At 37.6% G+C, this 19,194-nt stretch overlaps 1 protein-coding gene across 1 annotated transcript in view; it reads right to left on the bottom strand.

Annotated features, from left to right (window-relative positions):
- LAMA2 (laminin subunit alpha 2) overlaps positions 1–19,194 on the bottom strand; it is a 509,250-nt gene that overhangs the window by 88,894 nt on the left and 401,162 nt on the right. The window contains exon 42 of the mRNA XM_027770245.1: positions 18,781–18,883. Coding sequence (XP_027626046.1) covers positions 18,781–18,883 — 103 coding nt within the window. The remainder of the gene's footprint in view (positions 1–18,780; positions 18,884–19,194) is intronic.

The following is a 19,194-nucleotide window of genomic DNA, read 5'->3' as shown; positions in this document are numbered from 1 at the left end:
TAAAAATCAATGAAATGGAAAAACAATATTTTTAGCACAGATCTAAAACTGTAATTTTTCATAGAGGGAGCAGGGTTTTTATAAATTGCCTCAAATACTTTAGATTGTTTTTTCTTTGCTATATTAGCATGATTTCTTTAATATTCACAACATACCAGATTATAAGCATACATTTTCTAACTTTTTTCTTCTAACCTTTAACATTCTCTAAACTTTAGGTTAATTTATATTATAATAGCAATTTGAATCTAACAGTATAACAAGTAAACATTAGGAAATCATTTGGGGCAGAAAATAAAGATACAAAATGTTGATATAAGAATGTAATTTAAAAAATCTTATTTAGGTTGCATCAAACTTCAAATTTATCTTAAGATGGAAATGGAAATCTGTATTCTTCTATCACTAACAGTGAACGGTGGAATTAAAAAAAATTATGGAAAATCTTAGGCTTTCTTCCGTACAATTTCTCTCTGTTGACTGGATAAAGCAGATAATTTCTTGTAAATATTTTAAAAGTTTATTATGCCTTGATATTTGTTCCCTTAGGAGATGCATGCTAATTGTAATTAGCTCCACAAAAGTACAAAATGTAAGTAGATGACACAATATCCCAGTAAGGAGGAAAACCGAGGAAGAACAGAGAAAGAGAAGATACCCTAGTCCCTCCTAGACAAGCCTGGGTAACATTTAGTAATAGCATTGGCTGACAGTCACTGGGTATATGTGCCACATACAGTGCTGGTCAGTTTCAGTGGCTTATTTTACTTAATCCTTACAACAACTCTGGTAGTGCATATTCTATTACCATCTCCAATTTGCAAATGAGGAAATTGAGACTTAGAGAAAGTAAATTTTCTAAGGTCGTGTGATTAGGAATAGCAAAGTTGGGAGGCAAATTCATGTGGTCTATTGTCAAAGACAAAAAATTAAAAATGATGGTGAGGATATGGGTAAAATAAACCTTTGGACATTGTTTTTAAGAATATCAATTAGTAGAGTCATTTTAGAAAACACTGTGGAGGTTCCTTTAAAAACTGAACATAGAGGGAACCAGCAGTTTGCGCAATGGCTATGTTGCTGGACTCCCACGTAGTCGACCACGGTTCGCGTCCCAGACCCGGTGGCTTAAAACTCACGCCGGGTGCATGTGCGTGCGTGCCCAAGATCCCGAGAGGAGAATGGAGGAGAAGGGATTGCGGCATGACCATCCTCCCTGGGGGGTGATTTCTCGCTTTCTGTCTCTATGTCTCTCTGTCTGTCTGGCGAACGCACACACTCTATAGTGAAAATCTCTCCAAAAAAAAAAAAAAACTGAACATAGAACTGCTTTATAATCCAGCAATCTCACTACTAGATATACTTCCAAAGGAAAGGAAAGGAAATCAGTACGTTGTAAAGAGATTTTCACTGCAATGTTTATTATAGCATTACTGATAATAGGTAAAGTATGAACTCTAAGTATCCATCCATGGACAAATGGATAATCTATTAACATTTCTAAAACAGAATTTTGTAGATTTTCATCTCAATCCAGTTACATACACACAATAGAATGTTACTCAACCACTGAAAAGGACAAACTTGGGGACAACAGGTATTGTAGTAGTTAAAGCATTGAACTCCGACATGGCTGACTGTAGTTTGAGTCCCAGACCAGGTGGCTTGAACATTACTCTGGGTGCGTGTGTGTACATACTCAATATCCCAAGAGGACAATGGAGGAGAAGGCATTATGGCATGGCCATCTCTTCAGTGAGTACATGTGCCCTATGGCAAAAAAAAAAAAAAAAAAGGCAAACTCCATCATTTGAAATTAAATGGTCATCCTAATGGACGTTAATTACCTTAAGTGAAATAAACCATGCACAGATAGACAAAGACCACGTGTTCTTCATCATATGGGGAAATTGAAAAGAATTACCTTATAAAGATAGAGAGATGAAGAATAACTATTATAGGCCAGAAAGGATGAAGGATGGAACAGAAGGACATTGATAAACAGGTACAAAATAACAGATGGGTAAGTTCTAGCATTATAAAATACAGTAGGTAGAATGAAATTAAGAAATATTTAATGCACATCTCAGAGTAACAAAAAAAGGATTTTCAATGTTTCCAACACAAAGTAATGACAAATGGTTGAGATGATAAGTAGAGTAAGAATCCTGAATTAATCATTATGTATTGTATTCTTGCACTCAAAATTAATCACTTGCCAAATGTTTATGATTATACATATTATATTACTCAACAAATATGTATTATTGTTATATGTTAATAAAAAGTAAATAATGGGAACCAGCAGTTAGCGTAATTGCTAGGTCGCTGGACTCCCATTAAGTCAACTGCGGTTTGTGTCCCGGACCCGGTGACTTAAAACTCATGCTGGGCGCGTGTGCGTGTGTGTCCAAGATCCTGAGAGGAGAATGGAGGAGAAGGGATCGTGGCGTGACCATCCTCCCTGGGGGGGGGGTGATTTCTTGCTTTCTGTCTCTGTCTCTCTCTGTCTGTCTGGCGAGCACATGTGCCCTATAGCAAAAACCTCTCCAAAAAAAAAAAAAGTAAATAAAAATATTTTAAACAAACAAATCCACAGAGGCTCCTTCCATAAATTGATCGTGTTAACTCCCACATTCTACTAGGGATCGCTAGTCAACACCAGGTATTAGCAGAACGTATTAGGTAGTAGTGCTCAGCCCACCCTTCCCCCGTATCTCCAACATTTTTTTTCTCTTTCTCTTTGTCTCCCTCTTATTTTTGCCTTTGTTTCTTAAAAAAATTAGTCATGAAAATTGTTCAATATTTTCATGAATAATGGACAAAATACAGAAATAGATAGTTCATAGTAAAATAAATAGAAACAATAAATTATCAAATTAGAATAAAACGCTCATTATCATAACTAAAAAATTTTAAAGCAAAGTCACAGTGAGATATCATCTATCAGACTGGGAAAAGTTAAATGTCTGATAAAATGTAGTGTTCACAAAAGTGTTGGAGAAAATGAAAATTGACCCTGTGTTTTAAAAGAACAATTGTAAAAATGCATTACAAATTGAAATAGACATATATTTGGCCTAGCAATTTTACTGCCAGAAATTTTTCGTATGATATACTTCTGAAAATATACAATGCAGGCATGGTGATTGAGGCACTGGACTCTCACATGGTCAACCACAGCTTGAGTCCCAGACCTAGCAGCTTGTTTTCTCACTTTCCGTCTATCTCTGTCTCTCTCTGGTGAGTGTACATGCCATATGGCAAATTAAAATAATTAATTGATTAATTAAATTAAATAAGTAATCAGAAATGGGCAAGTATTATTTGCGATCTTGGTGCTATTTGCCAACACCAAGACTGGTATTTTCATCACTTTTCTGGTATCCAGGAGAGAATATGCCCATGGAACAGTCTTGATGGATTGTGTGCCCATCCCTTTGAGAGGGTGCACCAGGCTTATTAGGGGAGCTGTGAAGACCATCAGCAGCTGGAAAACTGTCCTTGCCATTATCAGACTTTATCTGAGAAGAATAGCAAAGGGAAAGGAAAATAGAGGATTCTGAATTCTTGGTACCCTGGATGTGAAAAGAGAACTGAACATACTAATTAATGCTCTACTCCATTTCCTATAAACGGTTTTACAAGCAGACTTGATTAAACCACGGTTATACTACAGATTATACTAACATGAGCACATAATATTGTCTAAGGTGTCTGCTATTAAATTCCAAACCAAAAATCTGGCATCACTGAAAAACAAAGCATGAAATATTCCAGCAAAGCATGACTTTAAAACATCAGTATGTCCATTTCAGCCACTAATAAATTATTATTTTCAATTCCACACTTTACAAGTAATCGAATTTTCTCCTCTGTCACTCACAGCTTATCTTTCTCTTAATACTTGCTATTTTTCACTGCTTTTCCTGAAATCAAATCTTTGGATGGGGCAACTGAAAGTACACCTTCTAAACCCATGCCAGTCTGATTGTGACTTTGATATCCATGAATTCCTTGAGAATAATTCCTGCTCTTTTGGAATTAATTTGAAACTCTTCATCAATTAAGAAAATGGAGCTGTAGAAATTTCATTTCTTAGCTTCTTGAATGATTTTTAAAATAATAAAGCGTTCAAATATTCTGGCAAGCAAGAAGATATGCCTGTACCATGAAAAAACATTAATTTAAAGGGAATCACCAGGTTTATACTATTTTCTACATTCTGATCGCAAATACAGGCTGAATAACCAGGCCAGTTATTCAGAAGTTCCAAAGCAGTAAATTCGGTTCTTTACTTCCTATACTAGAAAGGTAAAAGGTGGGGCTGGCCCTGTAGTCTAGTTATTAAGGGAGCTGGAGCCTACATGGTCAACCATGGTTTGCATCCTAGCTCTGGTGGCTTGAAAACCACATGAGGTACATATTCATGCATGCCCCAAATCCTGACAGGATGGAGAAATGGAGGAAAAGGAATTGTGCTTGACTACACCTCTTTGGGGGTTGATTTCCCAACCTCCCTGTTTCTCTCTGTCTTTTTCTCTGGCATGCACCTTGAAGCAAAAAAGAAAAAAAAAGGAAAGAAAGATAAAAAGTATATATTCTGACTTAATTCTGATTTTTATGTTTTGCTCCTTGACTTGGATTCCTTCTTAATTTATTCTTTCTTACACTGATTACTTTTGTCTGAAATAGTTTCTGGAATTTCTTGAGCCAAGTCTAAACATGTTGTAGCTTTGGCAAGGGAATTATGTGAGCAGAAATTGTGTATAGAGAAGAATCACAGATTAGAAAATGGAAAACTTGCAAAATGATAGCAAGGAAACCTCAACAAATAAGCCCTGCAAGGTTGGTTTTACATTTTAAACAAATGAGGCACGGTGTATGCATGACTAAAACTTTAGAAAGGCATGTGGTCCAGTTGAACTCTAACATGTTAAAGAAACAGAACTAAGGATAGTTAAAATCTAACCCAGTTCCTTAGTTATAATATTTATAAAATTAGAAGATCAAATTTATAATTCTTAGCAATATTTTGTAGGCTTCCTTCTCCTTATTACCTCTGATCCCATACCCAATAGCTATAGCCATTATTCCTTCCTCCTTCGCCTCCTCCTCCTCTTCTTTTTTTTTTTTTTTTAAGATTTTTGCCTTAGGCTGTGTGCACTCACCAGAGAGAGAGAGAGAGATAGGGAGAAGGAAAGTGAGGAATCATCCCTCAGAGGGTATGGTCATACAGCAATCCCTTCTCCTCTATTCTCCTGGGATCTTGGGCATGTACTTACATGGACCCAGCATGAGTTTCAAGCCACTGGGTTTAGGACTCGAACCATGGTTGGCCATGTGGGAGTTTTGTCATGAAACTACTTTGCCATCTGCTCACCCTCCCCCACCCCCATTTTCTAAAGACCATATCCACCAAACCTTGATGACCACATGTGCATCCTTCAGCACCAGGAATGAGTTTGCTAAAGGTAGGGCTCATTCAGTGAGGGAAACAAAGAGACAGAGCAGCAAGAGTACACTGCACATGCTGCCAGCATCACTTCCCATTGTCGCATGCCCACTGAAATTGTTCAAGATGGATCCAGAATGGAAGCCTCTGGACAGAGTTCAGTTCTCTCCCCCACGCTCCTGGCTTAATGCTAAATATGAATTTACTTAAATTAGCGCCAGCAACATTAAACTATGCTGCATAAAATGTCAAGATAACGCGGTTATTTCTCTGTTCATTAATACGACCTTGTTTTATAAAAATGCTAGTCTTTTGCCCAGTCATTGAAGCACAGCAGAAACATAAGTGCTCTAAGATTAGAGACCACAGGGCTAACTGTAGATTGAGAGCCCAGTGAGCCTGAAAACATGCCTGAATAGGTATCTAGGATTCTAAGGAGCTACAGGGCTGGGGAAAGGGGATCACGGCATGGCAAGACATTGTTGAAGGTTCTTTCTCTCCTTCCTGTGTGTATGTGGTCTCTATCATGACAAAAAAGGTATGTGTTTTAATAAAATTATTATAGAACTCATACTTGCAAGATATGGATTCAAATGCCACTTATCTGCCTTACATGTATAAAATGAAGATAACCCTTCCATCATGACTGAGAAGAGTAATAAACTGGGGATACATGAAAAAATACTGAATTTACCACAGGCAGTTGGTAAAAGGTAGTGCACTCACATTGGTTTGGTAATCGCCCTGGTGTGTTTTACCAGTCTTCACTAATGTTATTGGATCATCAGGAAAATCATGATACATTTTTGCATTAAAAAACTTAGAAAAATATATCATGACTTTCCTGATGACCTAATATTTATGACTTTCTTTCTTCTTCATTTAAACTTGGTCCAGAGTCCAAGTTTAATTCTCTTCAAAGTATATGCATATATCCTTCAATTTTTAACTAAATATCAGGATAACTTTTATACATTTTAATGAAAATGTTCAATTTGACTATTTAAACTCCATCTAGTTACGTTTCACAAATGCAATTGTTATGTTTTATTTATGTGAACAGTACACACATAAATGCCCTGACAAGAATTGTGATTACTCAAAAGTGAAGTTGTAGAACTGCCATTAATTTTGAAGGGACCTTGATCAATGGAGTCTATTGCCGGCTTGCCATCTATATAACATTTGCAATGAACTTGTTCACCTCCATAACATTTGTCTTATGAACTGCTGCTTACATAGATTAATTACTACTACTGATTTGCTCCTTTTCCAAAAGGGGAAATGATCTCTTTAAGATTTTATTGTAGGGACCAGCAGTTGGCGTAATGGCTATATTGCTGGACTCCCATGTAGTCGATTGCAGTTCGAGTCCCAGACCTGGAGGGTTAAACTCAAGTAAGGTACATGTGCATGAATGCCCAAAATCCCAGGAGGAGAATGGAGGAGAAGGGATTGTGGCATGGGCATCCCCCATGGGGGGGGGGTGGTTTCTCACTTTCTGTCTCTCTGTCTCTCTGGTGAACACACCCGCCCTATAACAGAAACCTTTCCAAAAAATAAAAAGATTTTCGTGTAGAAAAATTTAGTTAATCCACGTAACTTTTTTTCCTATAAATGAGCTTAAAGTTCTGTTCAAGAAGCTTCTTCTTCTTCTTCATCTTCTTCTTCTCCTTCTCCTCTCCTTCTCTATTCTTGACTATTCTCCACTCATTCATTGATCAACATTTACCCGGGCTGTGGCTGTTCATGTGCCATCTTCTGGACTACAGAGAAGTCTAGATATTTTGCCCAGTGGGGCTAAATATCTAAGTGTTGGGCAATCAGAGTGGCACAATGATAATGCAACCCTATACAATGGCAAACCACATGGGAAGGTCCTAGGTTTACGTCCTGAGGTTTCACTATGCATGCTGAACAAGCACGTGTGTCCATGATCTTGGCTGCCTGAGGTTGGGGGAGGAGGATGGTTGCATTAGAACCCAGTTGAGGATGCTTGCTTGCCCCTCCCCCTGACCTAGCACACACTTTCATGTAAGAAACAAATTAAATTAAAATAAAAACATCAGTTTTGGAATCAGACATCTTTGTGTCTAACAATTGACTCCATATATACCTGCTTTGGGACTTGGAGTTGTTTGTCTAACCCCTCCAAATGTTATTTTTTTCATCTCCAAAGTGGAGATGGTGATGCCTCCAACACAGGAATTTGTGAAGAAAAATATATAGTATCTCATATTGACTATGTAGTGTCCTCAGCTTGTTATTTGGGGCAAGATTTAGGGGCTCCTCCCCATGCAATAAATCTTGATTTGTTTCCTCAGTTGCCTCAGCAGCTGCTCTTAAGTAACTGAAGCATCAGAGACCTTTCTGAGACTGTGTGATTATTATTCTTTTGATATTAAGCACTTTTTGCAAAACAATGAATTCAAAGTCTCAAAAATAAGTAGTATCAAAGGACTTCCAATATCAACGATAGCTTGTTATCTCAACCCATTTAAAGCATGTTTTCCCCTAAAGGCACTGACTTAAAACCCTTGTTTATATATTTATTGTTTATTTATATATAATTTATATATTCCTGCTAGAATATATCTTCTGTGTATAACTAAAATATGTTCATAATCTTATTTATTACTTTAAATTTACAAATTATCTCTTGATGTTATAACTGGTAAAGATTTAGTTTTCTTATATAGCTACTCTTTTATCCTCTCTCCATATAGTTAGCTGTTTAGATCATTTGAAACATTCCACATTGTCCTTGTTCACTGTTTACATCATTATCATATAAATATGGTCCACTGTCAAGCCAAGTGGTATACTATGCTTAAATTCCTTTTGGTGTATCTTTTAAAATTATTCTCCTGAGTGGTTTTTTGTTGTTGTTGTTGTTGTCGTTTGTTTTGTTTTGTTTTGTTTTTGAGAGATTTTTGCTATAGTGTGAGAGTGCCCACTGTAGAGACAGAGAGACAGGAAGTGAGAAATCACCTGCCGTGGGAGGGTGGGGGTGGGAGTGGGATGGCTATGCCACGATCTCTTCTCCATTTTCCTCTCAAGATTTTGAGCATCCACATATGTACCCCGGGGTGAGTTTTAAGCTGCTCTGTCTGGGACTCTAAAGGCAGTCACAGGGGAGTGCAGCCATGTAACCATTATGCCATTTGCTGGTACCACCTGAAGGTATTTTAAAAGACAATTATTAGGACCAGCAGTTAGCGTAATGGCTATGTTGCTGGACTCCCATGTAGTCGACTGGGATTCGCGTCTTGAACCCAGTGGCTTAAAACTCACGCCAGGCGCGTGTGCGTGCGTGCCCAAGATCCTGAGAGGAGAATGGAGGAGAAGGGATTGTGGCACAGCCATCCTCCCTGGGGAGTGATTTCTCGCTTTCTGTCTCTCTGTCTCTCTCTGTCTGTCTGGTGAGAGCACGCGCCCTATCACAAAAACCTCTCAAAAAATTATTAATGTTTTAAAATATGAAATTCAAATGTGGGTTGGGAAAGCTAATACAAACCCCCCAATATTTTGATGTTCCTTAAACTTTTAACACAATCTCCACATGTTAATCTTGCTTTTAGTTAATAAATTAAGCTTTCTTCAAGGGATCAACTATCAACACTTTTCTTTCCTCCAGTTTCTTAGAAGATGATTTTAGTAGAGAGAAGACTGTATTAATCACATTAATCTCTGTCAACTGAAAAGGTTAAGTCTTGCCAGTTATAGGTACCAACCTCTTTACACAAACCCAGTCTCTATCAAAATACATTAAATTAGATTTATTAATTTTTAAATTCTGTATAAAATACATAATATGTCAGTATTTTAGTTTATGACTCCTGGAACATATGGAATCTGTTTGAGAACCTTCAAACTTTTTATCAGCTAAGTTGCCCAACAGGAGTTGTTATGATACATCAGAGAAGTCAATAGTAAGGTTTCCACTGGTTTTCTTATAAGAGAATTGGTTTGGAGCCTCTGCTTCCTGAAGCATACCTTTTCTAGAGTCTACTTCCTGAACCAAAGTCAAGTAAATTTCTCATCACAATAATTATCAATTATTATTTTAAATGTATAGCTAAAGTGTCATTAAGATGAGACTCCTGCCAAAAAATTCCCATTTTGAACTGGTTCTTACAAAGGTATAACTGAGTAAAGAGGATAGGCACAGGTCTTTCATATAGGAAAATCCCTATGTGGTAGAATCCTAAACAAATGATGGCATCAGGTAAATGTGGGGAGAGGAGAGTGTATGCATAAGGCTGAATTTTTTTTTTTTTGGGAGATGTTTTTGCTATAGGGCGCGTGCGCTTGCCAGACAGAGAGAGACATAGAGGCAGAAAGCGAGAAATCGCCCCCCAGGAGGGATGGTCACGCCACAATCCCTTCTCCTCCATTCTCCTCTCGTCACCTGCCGTGGGAGGGTGGGGGTGGGAGTGGGATGGCTATGCCACGATCTCTTCTCCATTTTCCTCTCAAGATTTTGAGCATCCACATATGTACCCCGGGGTGAGTTTTAAGCTGCTCTGTCTGGGACTCTAAAGGCAGTCACAGGGGAGTGCAGCCATGTAACCATTATGCCATTTGCTGGTACCACCTGAAGGTATTTTAAAAGACAATTATTAGGACCAGCAGTTAGCGTAATGGCTATGTTGCTGGACTCCCATGTAGTCGACTGGGATTCGCGTCTTGAACCCAGTGGCTTAAAACTCACGCCAGGCGCGTGTGCGTGCGTGCCCAAGATCCTGAGAGGAGAATGGAGGAGAAGGGATTGTGGCACAGCCATCCTCCCTGGGGAGTGATTTCTCGCTTTCTGTCTCTCTGTCTCTCTCTGTCTGTCTGGTGAGAGCACGCGCCCTATCACAAAAACCTCTCAAAAAATTATTAATGTTTTAAAATATGAAATTCAAATGTGGGTTGGGAAAGCCAATACAAACCCCCCAATATTTTGATGTTCCTTAAACTTTTAACACAATCTCCACATGTTAATCTTGCTTTTAGTTAATAAATTAAGCTTTCTTCAAGGGATCAACTATCAACACTTTTCTTTCCTCCAGTTTCTTAGAAGATGATTTTAGTAGAGAGAAGACTGTATTAATCACATTAATCTCTGTCAACTGAAAAGGTTAAGTCTTGCCAGTTATAGGTACCAACCTCTTTACACAAACCCAGTCTCTATCAAAATACATTAAATTAGATTTATTAATTTTTAAATTCTGTATAAAATACATAATATGTCAGTATTTTAGTTTATGACTCCTGGAACATATGGAATCTGTTTGAGAACCTTCAAACTTTTTATCAGCTAAGTTGCCCAACAGGAGTTGTTATGATACATCAGAGAAGTCAATAGTAAGGTTTCCACTGGTTTTCTTATAAGAGAATTGGTTTGGAGCCTCTGCTTCCTGAAGCATACCTTTTCTAGAGTCTACTTCCTGAACCAAAGTCAAGTAAATTTCTCATCACAATAATTATCAATTATTATTTTAAATGTATAGCTAAAGTGTCATTAAGATGAGACTCCTGCCAAAAAATTCCCATTTTGAACTGGTTCTTACAAAGGTATAACTGAGTAAAGAGGATAGGCACAGGTCTTTCATATAGGAAAATCCCTATGTGGTAGAATCCTAAACAAATGATGGCATCAGGTAAATGTGGGGAGAGGAGAGTGTATGCATAAGGCTGAATTTTTTTTTTTTTTGGGAGATGTTTTTGCTATAGGGCGCGTGCGCTTGCCAGACAGAGAGAGACATAGAGGCAGAAAGCGAGAAATCGCCCCCCAGGAGGGATGGTCACGCCACAATCCCTTCTCCTCCATTCTCCTCTCGGGATCTTGGGTACGCATGCACACGCACCCGGCGTGAGTTTTAAGCCACCGGGTCCAGGACGTGAACCGCGGTCGACTACGTGGGAGTCCAGCGACATAGCCATTACGCTAACTGCTGGTTCCCCATAAGGCTGAAACTTGTGCAGCTTGTTGGGGATGAGGAAGCCCATGGAAGACCATGTCATATGTCTTAAATGACACAGAGCCTTGGTGCAAATCTGAAAACTCCAACTGTTCCTCAAGACTCCTGTTTAGCACCTGCCAAAAAAATTTTTATAGTGAATATATCAATTTACAATGGTATCAAATTCAAATGATTGTCTTCACTGAAGTTGTGCTGTGGACCACCTGAACAACCATAGCAGCAGCCCAAGAATGAGAGTCAACTGATGTAGAGCAAATGTGATTTTCAGAGCAAAATCATTCTAGTAGGTGTGCATAGGCATAAGAGAAGACTTAGAAATCTGTTGTCATGCAGACTTGTGTAGGGTGGCAAACTAGTTATGCAGCAGTAGTAGTCATTGTGGAAATAAAAAGGACAGAGCTGAACTATGAAAGGAAAGAAAGAATTGGCAGGATTTGGAGACAGATTGGATGGAAAGGGTAATACAGAGATAGAAGTTAAAAATAACAAGTTGTGAAACAGAGACAAGAATTTTGCAAAACAAACAATAACAAAAAATAGAAATAGAGATAAACAAAATTATTTATTATATTTGCCTCTTTGTCCCTTCTACAAGATTATAATTTTATATGCAATTTTCCTCACTTTTACTACAGAAGTAAACAAAGAATAATTTATAGCCATCTTTTAAAAATTATTGGTGTTTCTTTCACTTAAATACTTTTGTTTTATATATGAGAGATGGTCAATTTCATTAACTTATATAATGCATGATTATCTCATGCATTTAATTTAATTGATTTTATTACATTGTATTTCCATCTTTGGAGATCTTTAGGACATTTAAGGTTTGTTTTCATTTGTTACTTTTCTATATTTTTCAGCCACTTGTATATTCTTTTGTCTTAACATTAAGATTTATTTATTTATTTAGAGATTTTTTTTTTCCGCTATAGGGTGTGTGTGCTTGCCAGAGGAACAGAAATTTAGAAATTACCCTCCAGAGGAGATGGCCATGTCATATTATCTTCTCCTCCATTCTCCTCTAGGGATTTTGAGCACACAAGCAAATGCACTTGGTGTGAATTTCAAGGCATCAGGTCAGGGATTTGAACCATGGTTAACCATGTGTGAGTCTAGTGTCTTAACCACTATGCTACCTGTTGATTCCAACACTGATATTTCTCTTTTTTAGAGAGATTTTTGCTATAGGGCATATATGCTCACCAGAGAGATAGAGACAGAGAGATAGAAAGTGAGAAATCACCCCTGGGGAGGATGGCCATGCCTCAGTCCCTTCTTCTCTACTCTCCTGTGGGGATTTGGGGCACTCACACACATGCACCTGGCATGTTCAACCCTCCTGGTCTAGGACTTGAACCATGGTTGGCCATGTGGGAGTCCGTCAACTTAACCACTATGCCATTGACTGGACCACCAACATTGACATTTCTAAAGATACTGTCCCCTCAGTTGACTCCATTTCTCAGTGCAGGATCCTGAGACCTGTGCAGGGAGGAACCTGAACAAGGAAGAAAGGCAGGCAACACCTAGAACTGTATCCCAATCTCTGTCCTCTGCTAACTGATTTGGTAAGAGTGCTATACCTATCTTTCCACAGTTTTTTCACCCCTCCAATTCTGTGCATTGTATAGGCAACCACTGAGATTAGCGACAATGACTAGAGATTGTTTCTTTAGTTTTTGATACTTCTAGCCTTCTTTCATGATTATTGCTCCTTTGCTTCCCTTTCCCCAGTAGCTGTCACAAGTTTAGAATGTGTCTTATATCTAGTTACCTGTTTTGTATAGACACACAGACTAGAGCGAGCACACATGGGAATGTCTAAGATCACTGAGTTTTATTGGGAATCAGCTTATTGACTGAAAAACTCTGTTTTGATCTGAAAATGCCAAATTAGATCTTGCTCTAGATGGGCTTGATGGGTCCTTATTAACTGTTAGGTTACTGAGGAAAGGTTGTAGCAGATGCCTTTGGAAAGGATGGAAGGTCTAACTGTCTGGTGTCAGGCTCTCCAAAGAATTAGTATATAAAGATATAGGGGAATCCCCTCTGCATCTAGTAGAATGAGAAACTAAAATGACTATACATCAAAACCCTCATTTGGTTCTTCTAGGACATGCTCTAAAGTCTGACTGTGGGTCTGCATGTTTGTTTTGTCTTGCCCAGAAGAAAATTTAGTGTGAATATTTTAAAAGGAAACGAGTTTTCTCCGGTTTAACCCAGGCCATGCCATTCTTTACATGATCTGTAAAGCTCTTAAAGGCATTTATGTTTGTCTCTGATCTAGACATCAAATTTACATAAAAGATGCACAGAATCCCAGACTGATTTCAACAAACAAAACCTAGATAAGTTTTTAGCTGTAACTCTCATTGTTATCATCCAGGTCTTTGTCTCTGGCTCAAATGACACAGAGGGACATCTTGAAAGGATGCTTTTTGTCCCCTCCTCTCACAATGGGGTTGTGATGACCAAGCCTCACTCTGAAGGAAGACTCTTCCAATGGCTTCTGTCCCTCCATGTTTGCAACTATTTTTCCACTTTTCATTTTTCATCCTAAACTGAGTCCACCCTACTTTCATTCACTTGATTTTAACTGTTTACATTCTGAAGGAGGAACCAAAATCCTATAAGAGGGGTCAGAAATTTCAACAGGAAAAAACTTTTATTTTCCAGACTATGGGAGGCCAGGAGATCCAGGCTTGATTTTATCCATTTAATCAGAAGTTGTTATTAGTCAATGGAGCAGATTTCAATTGTCATTTGCCTGCTTATCCATGGAAAGGTTGATTCAGGCAATATGCAGATTCTAAAGGTGTCTAGCTTTGGGGACAGCAGGTGGCATGGTGATCAAGATTCTGGACTTCCACATTGCTAATCTTAGTTTAAGTTCTGGACCCATTAGCTTGAATTTCTGCCTGGCATGTGTGCATATGAGCCCCAAATCCCAGGAGGAGAATGGAGGAGAAGGGATTGCAGTGTGACCATCCTCCCTGTGGGGGTGATTTCTCACTTTCCCTCTCTCTGAAGATGTGCATGCCCGATGGCTAAACTAAAAAAAAAAAAAAAGCCTCCTTAAAAAATGTTGTATAGCTTTAATGAAGTAATGCTTTGGTCAAAATTTAACTCTTGTACACACATTGGATTAACAGTACTATAACATTTTTATTTAATATTTTTTTCTAATATGAAATATGATAACATAGGACATCAATCCATTAGTTATTGTAAGTTTGTTACATTCAGATCTCAGAAACTTTTTGATACACTAGCCTGGACTGAATGAGAATTTGAAGGACCACAGTATGGAATGAAAGTGTGAATTGGCTTGATAAAAATTAATGATTGAAATAGTGTTTGATGCTAGGGCAGCACCATGTGTGAAGCAATACGCCAATTAATTATTTCTGAGCTTGGAATAGATCTTTAAATTTCATGTAGGTATCTCTTTTATAGAAATGTAATCTACTTTTTCCTAATTAAATAATCTCAGTTATCATGAGTAAAGACAAAACTACCCATACAATAAGAACTAAAGAAAATTGAAAACTGAAAAGTTACTTTATACAATGTACATAATTTTAAAATCTTAGTATTTTAAGATTTTTAGTCTGAATAGCTCTACCATCCTCTGCTTTATTCCTTGCCCTGAACACATCGTGAGAATGTCAACTTGCTATTTCATTGACTAAACGTCTTGTCCATCTGTAAAGTACTATTAATTCATCTGCTGGAATTAATTTGTCTTCTCAGTCTTTCCATCATCAATTTGTACCATGCCGCATATCCATCAACAAAATGCTTTTTATCCCTGCAGACATTCAATCAGTGCAATGCAGACTGGTTTCAAATCTCAGACTTGCACAAGGGCAAATTTACTTTTAACAAATATATATTCAAAAATTAAAAAGCAAAACAAATTGCTCCTGGCAAGTTCAGACTCCCTCAAGGCAAGGACAGCATAAAAATGGCAGGGAACTGCACTAAGTCATTCGCGACTACAGCTCACAGACTAACGGAGTTGTACTGAGTTGAACCAAGCAACAAATTAGAAATATGGCGGGGATACTGGCCCACCATTTTTATTCCTTTTAACTCCGGGCACCACAGAGAGAGAAATGACTAAATCTCTATTTTAATAGCTGCTGTCAAGAGTTTTGCTCTGTAGGGCCTATTTCAGCAGTTCCTAGTGGTAATATATGGCATTTCCCTGATTAACAACCATTTTATAACCTGTGTAATTGGCCACAAATCAGAGGAATGTCATAATGTAGCAAGAAAACATTCCCATCTCCGTCATAGCCTTGGCTTGGTTTTCTGGAGGAATTATTACTTGAGTAGTTTGTGGGTTTTCATGACTTTAAATAATGTACTACCTGAAGTACAAAAAAAGACATTTAAACTAATGAACATTTCTGTCTCCTAATTCTTTCTACCATGCCTGTCTTTAGATTTCTTTTCCCCCTAATGCCAGTGTGTTTTTGGAAATAGAGATATGGGCAGGGCTAGGAGTGAAATGAGGTGAGTATGGCACTTGGCTCGGGTGTTAAATTTAAAGGAGCACCAAAAAAATTCAGTAGTCAAGATAAAAAATATTTTAATGCAATGTTTTAAAAAAATCAAAATCAGAGTAACAAAAGGATCTATGAAAAGAGAAATATTAAAACCTTGTAGACAATGATCCTGCATTTACAGGACTCATCTCACCCACTTCTTCTTGATCCATGCCTGGGCCGGGGTATTGGATAAAAGGAATAACCACAAAGCAATGGTGTTGAGCCCACTTCCCAATAGGAAAACAGTTTTTGGCTTTTTATAGTCAGTCTTTGGAGTGTTAGTAAAAGCAATCGCCTATGCACAATTACGTATGTAGAAGATTTATTTCACCTGTAATACACAGTCCAAAGTATTTCTTTTTTTTTTTATCAAAGTGCCAGTTTATAATGGAGACAGAAATTATAATTCCATATCGACCTCTATTGGAAACCAAAGATTGACATATTTATAACAATTGATTTAAAAACCCAATTGCTTCCTAAGACAAGTAAAGACCAATACCATTTCTTTATTTTAAAAAAATACACAACCACAAAGCAATGGTGGTTTGTTTGTTTGACACAAACAAATAGTTGTTTTCCAGTTTGAGCCAGTCTCTATGATATATACTGTAAATACAAAGTTGAAAAGATCTGACGTCTTTCTTCAAGAAGATGAAATATGAAGTCGATAACAGTAGTGATTTGACAAGTCTTTGAGAAAACTATACTCAAAGAGGGAACATGAGACTCAGATTGGATATCAGTTTTTTGGAGAAATGACCCATGAGCTAATCATTTAGATCTGGTGGAACACAGATGAAGAGGGACCAAGGATGAGGCCTTCCAAGGCAAAGTATTTCTTTTTTTTTTTTTATCAAAGTGCCAGTTATAATGGAGACAGAAATTATAATTCCATATCGACCTCTATTGGAAACCAAAGATTGACATATTTATAACAATTGATTTAAAAACCCAATTGCTTCCTAAGACAAGTAAAGACCAATACCATTTCTTTATTTTAAAAAAATACACAACCACAAAGCAATGGTGGTTTGTTTGTTTGACACAAACAAATAGTTGTTTTCCAGTTTGAGCCAGTCTCTATGATATATACTGTAAATACAAAGTTGAAAAGATCTGACGTCTTTCTTCAAGAAGATGAAATATGAAGTCGATAACAGTAGTGATTTAACAAGTCTTTGAGAAAACTATACTCAAAGAGGGAACATGAGACTCAGATTGGATATCAGTTTTTTGGAGAAATGACCCATGAGCTAATCATTTAGATCTGGTGGAACACAGATGAAGAGGGACCAAGGATGAGGCCTTCCAAGGGGTGGAATAACACTGTGAAAACATGGAATCTTGGAATGGTGGCATGTTTAAAAAATCATGGTATTTAGGTAGGTTGTGGAGATGGGCACAAACCGGAAAGAAACAGAAGGCAATACAAATGAGAAAGAAAATATACTTACATTTCTTTCTTTCTTTTTTTTTTTTATTTATAGAATTTTTGTTATAGGGCACATGTGCTTAATGAAGAGACAGAGAGCGAGCGAGAAAGTGAGAAATCGCCCCCTAGTGGAGAATGAGTCAAGAAAGAAACAGAAGACTATTCAAATGAGAAATAAAAGATACTTAAATTTCTTTCTTTTTTATTTAGGGGATTTTTGCTATAGGGCACATGTGCTTACTAGAGAGACAGAGAGAGAGAGATAGAGAGAGAGAAATCTCTCCCCAGGGAAGAATCAGTCAAAAAAGAAACAGAAGGCAATTCAAATGAGAAACAAAAGATACTTAAATTTCTATCTTTCTTTTTTCTTGAGAGAGTTTTGCTACAGGGTGCATGTACTCACTGGAAAGACTGAAAGAGAGAGAAAACAAGAAATCACCCCCCGCCCTCCGCAGGAGAGATGGCCATGCTGCAATCTCTTTTGCTCCATTCTCCTCTCATGATTTGGGCATATACACACACAAACACATCCAGTGTGACTTCCAAGCTGCTTGATCTGGGACTTGAACTGCAGTAGGCCATATGGGAGTCCAGTGTCTTAACCACTATGCCAACTGCTGGCCCCATGATACTTGAATTTTAAAAAAGTATATATTGAAAGAGTCATGTTTAGTAATACACTCTTTACACAGAGTACATAAATTATGTCCCTGAATTAGGAATAAAATATATATAAAATGCTTTCAGAAAATGTGATCCACTAATAAAATTTAAATTTCTTATGGGACCAGCAGATGGCATAATGGTTATGTTGCCAGTCTCCCATGTAGTTGACTGTGGTTCAAGTCCTGGAACCAGCAGCTTAAAACTCATGCTGGGCCCATGTGAGTGCATGACCAAAATTCTGAGAGGTGACTGGAGGAGAAAGGATTGTGGCATGGCCATCCTCCTTGGGTGATAAATTCTTGCTTTCTGTCTCTCTGGTGCATGTACATGCCATATAGCAAAAAACTCTAAACAAATTTTTTTCTAAAGACATATGCTGCATCTGCCTGACTCATCCTTTGTGACTTTCATTTCTGAAGCAGAAACAAGGTAGAATTGGGTGTTCTCAAAATTTCAAAAACTTATCATATTACAAGTTACTATTCTTCATATATAGGCGAAGTGTTGGTATAAAAATTAGGTTTAAAATATTATATATTAAACAGGCAAAATGCAGACAAAATATTGTGAAATTGGTGAGGATGTTAATTTGCATTAAATCCAGATGATCCATTTTGAAACAATTATATTCTTCAATAGTGTGATAGATTATCTTTTTACTTAAATGCAATTTTAAACAGTAGTCGCACTAACCTTTTACATCATTTGCTAACTTCTTGGCTTCATTAAGCACCCCAAAGCTTTTCTGAAGAGATCCTTTGGCATTTTCCTTTAATAAGCCCTCAGGACCAGTTGCCTGTGGACAAAAAAAAAAAGAAGTGTCACGGACCCAAAAACAAAGAATAATGGAATAGAACATCTAGAAGGCATTCGGTAATAGAGTTTACTTTCAGGTAACAGTTCTGGTGTCTAGATTGAGAATTATAATTAATCAGCACATATTTGGTAAAACGAGGATATTGTTCATTGGGAGATGAGAAGATCCATAAAGGCATCACTAATAACCTCAACATTGAAGGATTAGGTAGAGAAAATGGAGCTGGCAAGGTGACTGAGGGAAAGGAGAAGCCAAGAGAGCATGATATGAGGACCAACAGTCGGAGTAAT

Source organism: Tupaia chinensis, unplaced genomic scaffold, assembly GCF_000334495.1.
Source record: "Tupaia chinensis unplaced genomic scaffold, TupChi_1.0 Scaffold000117_2, whole genome shotgun sequence".
Lineage (NCBI taxonomy): Eukaryota > Metazoa > Chordata > Mammalia > Scandentia > Tupaiidae > Tupaia > Tupaia belangeri.
Note: the sequence above shows the minus strand (reverse complement) of the source record. Positions and strands in the feature narration are given on the sequence as shown.